This window comes from Colobus angolensis, unplaced genomic scaffold (assembly GCF_000951035.1).
Source record: "Colobus angolensis palliatus isolate OR3802 unplaced genomic scaffold, Cang.pa_1.0 Scaffold14, whole genome shotgun sequence".
NCBI classification, from domain to species: domain Eukaryota; kingdom Metazoa; phylum Chordata; class Mammalia; order Primates; family Cercopithecidae; genus Colobus; species Colobus angolensis.
The window spans coordinates 8436649-8448961 of NW_012114488.1; the positions used below are offsets into that span (position 1 = coordinate 8436649).

At 53.9% G+C, this 12313-nt stretch overlaps 1 protein-coding gene across 1 annotated transcript in view; it reads left to right on the top strand.

Annotated features, from left to right (window-relative positions):
- The window catches only part of DACT2 (dishevelled-binding antagonist of beta-catenin 2), a 10485-nt gene extending 286 nt beyond the window's left edge, over nucleotides 1–10199 (top strand). The window contains exons 2-3 of the mRNA XM_011934927.1: nucleotides 6853–7007; nucleotides 8011–10199. Coding sequence (XP_011790317.1) covers nucleotides 6953–7007; nucleotides 8011–9674 — 1719 coding nt within the window. The 5' untranslated portion in view covers nucleotides 6853–6952 and the 3' untranslated portion in view covers nucleotides 9675–10199. The remainder of the gene's footprint in view (nucleotides 1–6852; nucleotides 7008–8010) is intronic.
- The last annotated feature ends 2114 nt before the right edge of the window (nucleotides 10200–12313 follow it).

A 12313-nucleotide genomic window follows, 5' to 3' on the forward strand; every position in this document is an offset into this window, starting at 1 on the left:
GGGATTTGATTGGAATGCAGTTGGGTCTCCAAGGTCCCCACGGCCCCGAGCAGCAGCTGGAGGCGGCACTGGCCGCGCTGCAGGAGCAGCTGGTAAGGACCAGGCGCCGGGACTCGGGGCTGCGGGGTTTGCGGGCCACAGGCGCTGCTCCCTCCCGGTGCCGGCCGAGACTGTGTGTTAGTGGGAGGGGGGCGTCTGATGGATGGAGGGGACGTCCTTTGGGATTTGATTGGAATGCAGTTGGGTCTCCAAGGAGGGGGACACGGAGGCCCCGCGCGCAGGTGCCTAGAGGTGAAGCGCACAGATGAGGACCCTGAAAACTGCCTGGGGCTGCAGCCCGCGCTCCACCCTGCGTGGATGTGCGCCCACCCACGCCAGGATCCCGAAACTGGCAGATTTAGGGGAGACACCCTGTTGGTTAGTTACAGCATTGTTCTGACCTACGGGTACTGACTGGCTTTCCCCTGGCGGAGGTCGGCTCGGGATCCTGGCATCACTTCCCGGGGTACCAGGTCCCCCCTGCTGTCTTGGGTTAGGGGCAACAGTGTCCGCGTGGTAAAGCGCACCCCAATTTGTCCTCAGGAATGTGCTGACGTTTCTTACAGGTCGCGTCCCTGTAATAAAGTATTGGTGGAAAGCATGTAGCTGACAAAGGCCTCTTCAACTTTAAAATGTGACCTGACCTGTAAGGAGAGGCTTGTCCTCTGATCCAGAGGAGAGACTCTTTGATTTCCTTGCCACCGGCCCTCTTCAGCACTACCTGGGCGCTCTGAACCCCTCCTTTAACACAATGAAAGAAACTCTTACCCCTCTGCTTATTATGTTATTGTATGATTTTGTAAAATTTACTGGAAACAACGCACAAGAGTTTTCATAGTTGCTGTATTTTCTTAAAGACAAACGGAAAAGGCTAGAGAAAGATATCTGTTTACTTGTGTTACCTCTATTACACATAGTGAAATTTCTTTTACATTAGAAATTTAAGTCTGTCCTGTTAAAAGTTGCTGCCTTTAAACGTTGCCCACGTGAAGCTGCGGCATGACCATCAGCCTAGCTGGCTCAGCCAGGTTGTTAAAGTAGCAAACCCTTCTGGATTAAAGAATCCCAGTGTCTGGGATGCCTCCCAGGATCCCGGTTATCTCCTGACCTTGTGGAAGCTGGAGGTGGCAGACTGTGTGAGTTTAACCTGGGCCCCCAACTCTGCCCCTGATGCCTCCTGAGAGGAAAGTAGCTGCTGTACAGACCTTGTTTACTCACCCAGTGACCAAATCCTGACCGTGTGTTTAGGTCATTTGTGTGTTTGCACCCAGACACAATCTCAGCTTCTGTGTGACCTCAGCTCAGCATGTGACAGCCACAGATGTGTTACACACATGTGCTGGGAAGGGGGTGCTGCTGAGATGCTGGCTTCAGCTGGTCCGGCGAGGGGGTGAGAGCGCAGGCGATGATTAACTTGGCTTAGGAAATATACAAATCAAACTTGCAAGTGCTCAGCCTCTAATTACAAGTAGCCTTTTGGAAGAGAAGATCAAACAGGTTTTTTGTTTATTTTATTATTATTTTTTTAATGTGGGGACCAGAAGGAACATGCAGACTTTGTCTTGAAACTTTGTTCTCGGGACGGATTATGTGATCAAAAGAGAAGAATAATTGAATTTGTGTGACATCAGCCCAGGGCTTAACACTTTTACATTTTTCTTACAGGGAAAAACATTAGAAGTGATAGCAGTTCTATAGTGTTGAATACAATGAAAAGCCTTGCTTGCTGGAACACTTACACACTCCAGCAACTCCCAGCTAACTCAGGGTCCCCTCCGCCCACCCTGGTGCTCACCTGGCCGTTGGTCATCATTCAGGTGTGAAGGCAGGAAGAACATTTATCAGGCCCTGAGCAGCTTTAGCCTACAGGAATTCTCAGGTGAGAATGATTGTTGGCATTTCCAGGGATTTAAACAGTCAGGAAAATAGCAGCACTCATCACTTCAAGGCTTATCGCAATGTGCTGCACCTTTTTAATTGCTGTGTCACAAAGGAGAGTGCAGTAGGCGGTGCTTAGTAGGATTTTGTTGAATAAATAACTGAGTGGCTTTGATTGCTGCAACAAAAGGGAAAATGATTTCAGAATTTGGGATCTCCCTGTTCTGAGTTTCTAAGCTGATGAGATCCCCATGCCCTCCGACCCAAGTGGGTTTGCTGCTGCGTGGCCAATCCAGAGAAGGTTCACCCTGCGTCCTCATGTATGTTTGTGAGGAAGGTTGTCGTTCCCAAGAAGTGCCGGCCATTCCCATATTCATAAGGGTTAGGTTCCCCAACAAGCCCTAGATAGAAAGACTTCATCCACTTCCTGGAACTCGGAGCCCACGAGTAGACCAAGAACCCCACCTTCACCAGCGGGTACTGTCTCCACAAGGGGAGAGAGGCAGAGGGGCTCCGGGAGTCTGCAATGAAATCTTATCCTGAAGAATTTCCCCATCTTGACATTGCTGGTCGTGACTTGTTCTAAAAGTGGCAGCTTGCAACAATTCCTTTTCCCTGGCAGCTTCCCACATTCCATGCTGCAGGAGCGAGCTGTACGTCTGATTCTGCAGCATAAACTTGATGCCCGGCATTTTCCTTGGGCCGACTGTGCTTGCTTTGTGACCACACAGGGGAACCAAGGGAGGCAGGGTGAGAACTTGCTAAAGGCCACACATTAGGGCCAGGCATCCCCAGAAACCTGCAAGGCTTCGGTAGTGCTTTTTAATCCGTGAGTCCCAGTCTGTGAACCAGGGACCCCTTTGCTGTTGATTGACAGGCCTCTTTTAAACTTAGGTAATAGCATTTATCTCTCTCCAGAATGGAGGGCACATAGCCTTGGAATTCAGGCATAGAACGTTTCCTTTGTGCATTCTAGCTCTCGGGGATAGAAAGGAGGTGTTTCAGATCCCATCTCTGTATCCTGAACAGTAAGGCCTTTTTCACGTTTATCCTCCGCATGTGCCATAGAGGTGTTGCGATGGCTGGACTGTTGACTTGCCCACGGAAAAGGCACAGCCCATGGAAATCAGGTCATTCTCTTGCAGTGCATAAAGAATGCATTTCAAAGAAAGGGATTAGCCTATTTTTTTTTTAACAGCACCCCCTGGAATAGAAGTCCTCAAATTTTTGTTGTAATAAGGAACTTTTGTGGTCCCTGGGAAGCTTGTTAAAATGCAGGTTTCCAGGCTTACCCGGTAGGGTCTCAGGAAATGAGTGGGGCCTGGAGCCTGGGGTCTGCAGGTATGCCCAGCTGCTCCCACTGCCTGGAGAGACTTGGTATGAGCGCCTTTATACCAGGCCCTCCTGCCCCTTCCCCAGGCCCAGGGATCTGGCACAGATGCCCCCAGAGCACACCTTGGGCAAGGCTGCCTGGAGTTAGCCTGAACGCTTGCAGAGGGCTGCCTGGAGTTAGCCTGAACACTTGCAGAGAGAAGTAGAGCACGGAGGCCACCCAGAGCTCGCTTGCTGCTGTGCAGTGAGTCAGTCCAATCGTGGACATGCGTGGAGATCACACTCTGGGGCTGGCCTTGCAGTGGACTCTCTTCCTTCCTGGCCGCATATATTTTGTGACTGTGAGCACAAAGTCTAACCCTAAGAAAGAGTTAATGTAAAGCACAGTCATACAAACCCCAAGTTAGGGACAGCAGTCGGGGTTAGGGACAGTGGTCAGGGTTACAGGCAGGGAGTAAATCCTAATGGTGGAGTCTTGCAGACGCAGATGGGACCTGAGGACGTAATAAATAACCGGTGAGTGCCTGAGAGCTCTGTGCGTCCTGCAGCCCCTAGACCATTAATCAGAAACCAGCAACTGAAGGCCTGGCTGGCCAAACATTAATCACAAAGCAATTAACCCAGCACAGACACGGGGGCGGGAAGGGGGCTGGAGGAGGAGGACAAAGCTGGCTGGGGTGCAGGGGCTCCCCTCCTTCTGAAGGAGAGTGTGATTTGGAAGAGGGGAAGGCACATAGATCCTTTTAAACGTTGAGGTGTGGCCTCACCAAGGAACTTGATTTTCTGTCCGTACCTTGGGTTTTGTTTTACGACAGGAAAAAGAAAAATCGTGTGCTGTGAGAATCCACGCTTGCCCCTTTGTTTGGATCCAAGCTTCCTCTTTGCATAGCTGGTGTGGGAAAGCCCGCCTGTGTGTGCTGCGCAGGCTTGGTTGGTGGTGCTGTTCACTTGGATAGCGGTTTACCCGTGTAAAAATGTGCAGGGTAAGAAGCCAGTATGTTTACATGAAGCTGGGTGATGCTGGAAGCATAACATTTTGATTAAATTCAGGATTGGTTTTTGCCGTGTTCACATTCACAGATAATATTATGGCTTCAGATTCTGTCACTGTGCAAACTTTGGAGGTTGTTGGGAGGCCCCGGAGTTGGGTCCTGGAGGAGGAGGTCTGCTACTGGCACAGAAGCTGTGCGCTGGGTCGAGCCTGGCCTCCGTCCCCTCATCCATGCTGATAGTAGGCACTTGCGTTTGGAAAATCGGAGAAGTCTTTCTCTCATCAGAACAGGAAAGCATTGCAACTTGCCTCTGTCTTGTAATGATTTCTTATATTGTGGAAATTACTGAAGTAATACCCTGAGGCCCAGGTTATGGGACTCAGGGGAACTGCCCATTTCCCACGTAAAATTTGAAATATAATTAATCATTTTCTTAAGAGAACCAACCACATAATTACATTCATTAATTATTTGCCTTAATCGTGATTGTTCATCAAAACAAGAAATGTTTTAGAATTGAAAGAAAAGCACACACACGTACACACACACATGCTCATAATAAGCCCTTTAGAGTTGGGGAAGCTGAGGCCGGGAGAAGGCACAGCCTCTCAGGGCAGGGCTGTGATGGAAACTTCTAAATACACAGTCCCTTGGCCAGGCACATGCCTGTAATCCCAGCACCTTGGGAGGCCAAGGCAGGTAGACCACTTAAGCCTAGGAGTTGGAGACCAGCCTGGGCAACATAGCAAGACCCCATCTCTACAAAAAACACATAATTAGCAGAGCATGGTGGTGCATGCCTGTAGTCCCAGAGACTTGGGAGGCTAAGGAGGGAGGATCACCTGAGCCTGGGGAGGTTGATGCTGCAGTGAGCGGTGATCGCACCACTGCACTCCAGCCTGGGCAACAGTGCAAGACCCTGTCTCCAAAACAAAACAAAACAAAAGATCCTGACGGCCGATTTTCACGCTGCATTTATTCCAGGTAAAGCTGACAGTTTCAATGTTTTGCTGAGAACCTTCTCCCCTGGTAGCTCTGCCAAAGCCTGTAACATTTCAAAATGTTACTTCTATCAGGGAAGGGGAAGGGACTTATCAGTGAAGGAGGAGCTTTTCTTTCTTTCCAAGGGACTTTCTTACCTTCTTGAAAAGTCAAAAGGTTTGTGCTCTGCAGGCACCAGGAACCCAGAGGTGGCCGAGTAAAAGGATGCCACTGCACCCAGGCACAAGATGCGTAAAGCATTACCACAGGAGGGTAAACCCTTATGCAGGCTGAAAAATGCAGCAAAATAGAAGGTGCAGGTTGTTCCTGTCTGCCAAAAGGAGGTGTTGCTTTTGATCCTAATTTCAGTCTCATAAGCTGTAGTATACTGTATCCTTATAAAGAAATGTAATTTGGAAAGTGCGGATAAGTGAAGCAGCCTGAACTGGAGAAAACCAGTGTGTGTATGTGTGTGGGGGGAATGGGTGTCAGTAGACCTTTCTTTTTCTGACAGTGGAGCAAGAAAATTGCTTCAGTATGAGCAGGGGCAGCAGCCAGATTTAGAAGATGTGTTTCGTGTGGACTTTGGGAGTTCAAATTGCATTCACAATGCATGGTTCACCCCTTTGAGCCTTAAGTTTTGGTTTCCGTAGGTACAATAGTTCCCTTTCTCTTCCTTCCCTTCTCAGTCCCGGCTGAGACAGCAGGACATCGGCCTGAAGACCCACCTGGACCAGCTGGACCTGCAGATCAGCAAGCTGCAGCTGGATGTGGGCACAGCCTCAGGGGAGGCCCTGGACAGCGACAGCAGGCCCAGCTCAGGTACCAGGGTGCCCTGACCTCCTGGACACAGGGGCAGGCACGCAGCCCAGGCAGAGGTGAAGCCTGTCCCACCAGCCCGTCTCAGGCTGAAATTCCATTCCACTGCTCTCCCAGTGTCTGTGCAGGGAGGCGGCCGCTTCATCAGGCTGATCTGAAAGTTAGGAGGCAACACTGAAGCCTTTCTCAGGGCATATATATTAATTGGCTACCTCGCTCTTATTTTTTTAATTTGCAAAAATCACACTGTGGTCTAAGTGACATCGCTGGACTCAGGAGGCCTGGGGCTGAAGCACCTCCCCGGACTGGTCTCCTTCTCAACTTGGCAGGCGCCAGGGAAGAGAGAGAGACAGGGGCCAGGGGTCTGTCCTCAACGGGCTGAAATCCAGAGGAAGAGGCCACCCCTTAGGCAGGCATCGACCACCCAGGACTAAAGGGACCACCTGCCAGGAAAAGGGAGGGCCAGTGCTGCCGAGTGGGGGTGGAGTGGGCTCTCACCGACTCACTGACAGCCCCTGGGAAGAATCCTGAACATCTTCACCTGAGCCACACTCTCCCAGGCCGGCCGTGTGGACGATGACCAGGGGTTTCCCTGGGCCCCGCTGTGCTGTGACAAGCTCAGGAGGAAGGGGGTCCCTGGGCTCTTCTGGATGGGGGTCACTGACCTGCCTTGTCTGCTGTGTCCAGGCTTTTACGAGATGAGCGACGGTGGATCCTGCTCCCTGTCCACATCCTGTGCCTCTGTCTGCAGTGACCACATCTCTCCCTCGCTGGGCAGTTTGTTGCCTGTGGCCCAGGCCCCCAAGGCCAGGCCCAGCACGGGGGACTGGAGGCCCCGGTCGGTTGATGAGACTACTGTGCCAGCGTGGAGACCCCAGGCTACCGAGGAAGGCACCAGGCCCCGGGGCAGCATGGAAAATGCAGACCAGCCGTGGGGCACATTCTGGCCCAGGCCGGTGTCTACAGGTAAGAAACCGCCGGGGAAGGTGGGGGTATCATCTCAGGCACAGGGGATGGCGGAGTGCAGTCCCCAGCTGTTGAGGGCAGAGCCAGGGACCCCACATGGGTGCGCCCTCAGGCTCTAACGGATGCTGGAAGGCCTCCGTGGGCCGTGTGGTGGTTTGGATGGAGGCAGGAATCAAACGTGGCCAGGTGCATCACCACTGGCTCTTCTAACACACAGCACTTTTCCCTGTATTTAAAATGGACATCAGCAAGCTTAAAAACGATCCTTCAAAAACGCTGGATCCACTGGTGTTTGGAGGGAGAGCGGGGTTGAAAGCGCTGCTGGGGAGAGAACAGGGCTCATGCCTGGATCCCACCCGCTGGCCCGGGAGCGGCTGTAGTTGTCTTCGGACTGTCTCCAAAGGCACAGATGTCATTTTTGGCCTTGTTTTATTTCTAATACAAGGCCTGGTTTAGTAATAACCATTTGGTCTTTTCTTACTGAGAAGCCCCATGGTTTCCTTCAGGGCATCTGCAGGGACTAGCTTCATGCCCCTGGCCTCCCTCGGGGCTCCATCCACCGCTGCGGGGCCTCTTCAGCCTCGAAGCCTTCAGGGAAATGAGGGCGCTGAACTGGCGACTCTTACTCCCCATGCGTTCTCCTTCAAGGGGAAGGATGACAATGAGCTGAGGGGGCTGTGCCGCAGGCGCAAACAGGGTCCCGCACCCTGTGTCTAGAGGCAGACGGGGCCCCGCGCCCTCTGTCTAGACACAGACGGATCCCCGCGCCCTCTGTCTAGACACAGACGGGGCCCCGCGCCCTCTGTCTAGATGCAGATGGGGCCCCGCGCCGTGTCTAGATGCGGACCGTGGTGACTGGAGTCGCCGTCTCCCGTGGGACCCAGGAGTTCCTCCAAGCAGTGAATGAGCAGCGCTTCCTGGCTGCATTTCATGCATGAAATGAAATCAAGAGCACACGAAATCCTCTCCGTGTTATGTGTTTGTTCATTTTTCTCGTTCCTAGGTGATCTTGACAGAGCCCTGATGGCAGACACGGGGCTCCAGAAAGCCAGCACAGGTGCTGAGCTCCTCGGGCTCCTCTGCCAGGGGGTGGACCTCCCGCTGCACATGCCAGACCCCAAGTATCGGCAAGACCTGGTGTCCCAGGGCGGCAGGGAGATGTACCCGTACCCCAGCCCCCTGCACGCCGTGGCTCTGCAGAGCCCCTTGTTTGCCCTGACTAAGGAAATCCCACAGAGCGGTGGCCCCTCATGCGCCAGGGAGACCCCCCCAGGCCCCGCAGGTCTGAACACCATCCAGACTGGGCCGGTCCTCGAGGCTGGTCCGGCCAGAGCCAGAGCCTATATCGACAGGCTGCTGTATCTGTGGGGCCGAGAGACCCCAGCAAAGGGTAGCGGGGGAGAACAGGGACCTCTACGGCATGCAGCGACCCCATCCCCACAGAGGCAGGGGGGCTGGAGTACAGATGGTGGAGGGCGACTATTGGTCTTCGCCCCAGGGAGGGAGGACGAGGGAGGGCCAGCTCGGAGCAGGGGTGCCGGCCGGGGCCCCCAGCAGCAGGGATCCATGCCTCTTGAGGGTCCCCCGCACCCTGGCAACCTTTCAGAGGAGCCCTCGAACAGCTGCGTCCTCAGGGAGACCATGGCGCGGCCCTCTCCCAGCTGGAAGGCCCAGCAGACACCCCCAGCTCAGGACTGTGGACGAGGCAACGTCATATCCCCATCCAGGATGCTGGACAAGAGCCCCTCACCGGCCCAAAGTGCCTCTGGGCACTTTGCCCATCCTTCCTTGGCTGCCAGTCTGAAAATGGGTCCCCCCAAGAACAAGGCCGAAAAAATCAAGAGAAGGCCCGCGGACAAGGTGCTGAGGTTTGCAAAGCAGCCGCCGCTTCTACTGGAGAGGCCTGAGGGAGCCCCTGCAGCTGCCCAGCCGTCCCTGGAGTGGGACCCTGCCCACTGGTCCCCAGGGAGGGGTGGGCTCCAGCGGAGGCCGGCCCTGGCCTGGGAGGCACCCGGGCGCTCCTGTTCCGAGTCTACCCTCTACCCCATGCCTGTCCTCATCCCCCTGGCGGTGGCCCCGCAGGAGAGCCACCGGACCTCAGCCCAAGCCCTGTTCCCCTTTGAGGCCGCACTGCTCACCTCGGTGGCCAGGAGGAAGCATCGCCGCTGGCAGTCCACTGTGGAGATTTCGGCCCGGGCCCACCTGGCCAGCTGTCCCGAGTCTAACCTGGTGCCCCCCAGGCCCGTGGCCAGAAGAGCAGGTGGCCCACAGGCCCGGGGCCGGCCCTTGCTGGTCCGCCAGGACGCCCACACCTGGAGCAACTCAGAGCCCTCCAAGCACTCGACCGAGTGTGACCCACGGTTCCCCTCAGTCATCCCGGAGACCAGCGAGGGGGAGTCCAGTGACCACACTACCAACCGATTCGGTGATCAGGAGTCCAGCAGCAGCGACGAGGAGGGCAGCGCCCAGAGCAGGGACTGTGACCTGGCACTGGGCTATGTGGCGACCGGGCACACGGAGCTGGCCTGGACCCAGGAGGTCCCGGTCAGCTCGGGGCCACTCCTGTCCCCCGTGCCCAAGCTGTGCCGTATCAAGGCCTCCAAGGCCCTGAAGAAGAAGATCCGTAGGTTCCAGCCGACGGCCCTGAAGGTCATGACCATGGTGTGAGGCGCAGTGACTGCATCAGGAGAAGCCTGCTGCACACAGGGGCCCTTTCCCCGCAGCGTCCTGTGCATGTCTGGGTTTCAGTGTCATCTCGCCAAGTCGCTTTATCTTCCGAGGCCACCATTTAACAGGAGTCCCCTCCTGTTACACGCTCTGCCCGTGGAGTACGCCGTGAGTCCCCGCGCCAGCACAGACTTCCATGCAGAGCTCTGGTTTCAGATGCCGGCAGACTCCCCAGCTGACCTAACGTCTCTTTTCAACGTCTGCCCAGGATACTGCTTCCGGCAGGCGCCTTGTTGTCATCCTCCCATGGCCTTCCCCTGCCCTCCCTGCCCTCACTCCCCTCTGGCTGGGGAAGCATTTCCCAATCCTTTGACCATTCCTCCCCAGAAGCGTTTTAAAGAGGCGGTTGCAGGACTCTGTGCTGGAAATTGAATTGGAGTTTAAACTCCACGTTACGCTGTCAGCGTACACAGACACCCAAATTATGCCATGATCTCAAATAAAAGGAACTTTTTCTTTCCTCTTAACTTCCTTCTCCCTGTTTTCTTGGGTGGCACATGGTGGGGGCACCATCATCTTCATGCCTGTCCATCACAGGGCACACGCCAGCTTTGGGCAGGGAAGGCACCTTATGAGTGAGTAGAGACTAAACTCTGGTTTAGTATAAAAAGTAAAGCATAGGCCGGGCGCAGTGGCTCATGCCTGTAATCCCAGCACTTTGGGAGTCTGAGGCGGGCGGATCACAGGTCAGAAGATCAAGACCATCCTGGCCAACATGGTGAAACCCCGTCTCTACTAAAAATACAAAAAACAGAAATACAAAAAAATTAGCTGGGTTTGGTGGCACACACCTGTAATCCCACCTACTCGGGAGGCTGAGGCAGGAGAATCACTTGAACCTGGGAGGTGGAGATTGCAGTGTGCGGAGATTACACCACTGCACTCCAGCCTGGGTGACAAGAGCGAAACTGCATCTCAAAAAAAAAGAAAAAAAAAAAAAGTAGGGCATAGAAGTGTTTTGGGGAAAAAAAAAACACTTTTTTTTTGGTGTTTACTTTTCCAAACGGAATTCTCCTCAACTCTTCAAGAAGAAAGATAGCAGTGTTTTCAGGTAAGCCGCCTGGTGAGGGTCACAGCATTTTCAAATCAGAAAGCAGCTTTCTCCTGAAAGATAAAAAGAATTTGCCATGAAGGTGGAGAAGGCCATTGAAGCCCCGCCCCCCCTCCCCATGGACATCCTGGGCCCCTCAGGGCAGATGCAGCTGGGCAGGATCGTTGGAAGGAAGCCAGTCAGAAAACCAGCGGAAGACAGGAGTAGATTTGGAAGGAGGCGTGAAATATTCCTGGAACAAGGAGTTGGTTTTAGATGCCTATAGGGAACTTAACATCTAGAACAAAGCGGAGGTGAGGGGGAGGCTGCTGCTGAGCTCCCTGACAGTGAAGACAGTGGGGGCAGGGTCTGCTCTCTGTGCAAAAACACGAGAAAATGCAAGCATTTCCAGGGGCCAGAGCCGACAGATTCAAACACCCATTGAGCTCGTCTGTGTGCCGTTTCACCTGCCCTTCCTGAAATCTGCTTCCGAACAGAAGACCAGAATCTTCCTCAAGCTTTCTAAAAACCTGCATTGAAATTTCAAAGGATGATTCAAACCCACTCACGGATGGGGGTTTTACCGTAAAAGTTAATTCACAGGGTGTTTTATAAAAATGGCAACATTTTTAGAACAAAGCGTGGCTTCTCCAGGACCACTGAGCAGGTGAGGTTGTGACGACTGCCTCGTAGCCTGAGTCCCCGTCCTCACTCAGGACTGTGGGCCCAGCCTCAGTCCACACATTTTTTTGTAGCTGACCATGCTGAAGACATGGCTGGGAAGTTCATTAAGTCATACGTTCTGGTCATTCACTGGGGCTTTCCACAGGAGTTCTGAGTGCACTATCCAGAAAGAGCAAACTTCTTTTCATCCTCTATGGTGACCCAGCTTGTATCACAGCTCTTGGGAGCTCAGACTCCAGGTTGCAAGCCACGATCACAGGGAATCAGCCCAGAAGGGGAGTGAGTGCAGTGGGTCTGGGCTTCTCAGGGTCTTCTGACAGTGCCTGTCTTTTTTAGAAAGCTGGGCGTGGTTTCCTAACCATTCAGATTCCAACGTGCAGCCTGAGGGGTGCATTCCATCCGAGCCAATCCACATCCCAGCCTGCTCCACACAGCCCTGCAAGCTGACCAGGGGAACCAGGCAGACTCCAGACAGAATGCAGCCGTCACGTCGGGGGCAGGAAGGGTCCTCAGTGATCCGACAGTCCAAATCAGTCAATCCATGGTTCTCTTTCCCTTGTCTGTCCATCCTCTCTTTCTCAATAATGTGCTCTCTGGCTCTTGCTTTCTCTCTCTCTTCCTCTCTCAAGCTCTCTCTCCCCCCGCCCCCACCTACCCGCCCCTTTTTAACTGTGGAGGCCGAAACATGCATTTCAGTTTGCCCCAGGCCCAAGGCCTTGCCAGGGCTCTTCTACTCTCCAGTAGGTTTGGAGTAAATAAGTAGAATTCTCACAGATTCCATGGGGGTCCTCGGAGGGTCCCCCAGCCCTCCTGCCCCGTCTGCCCAGCACCCCGACTCCTTGACTCCGCTCAGTGCTCTGCAGGA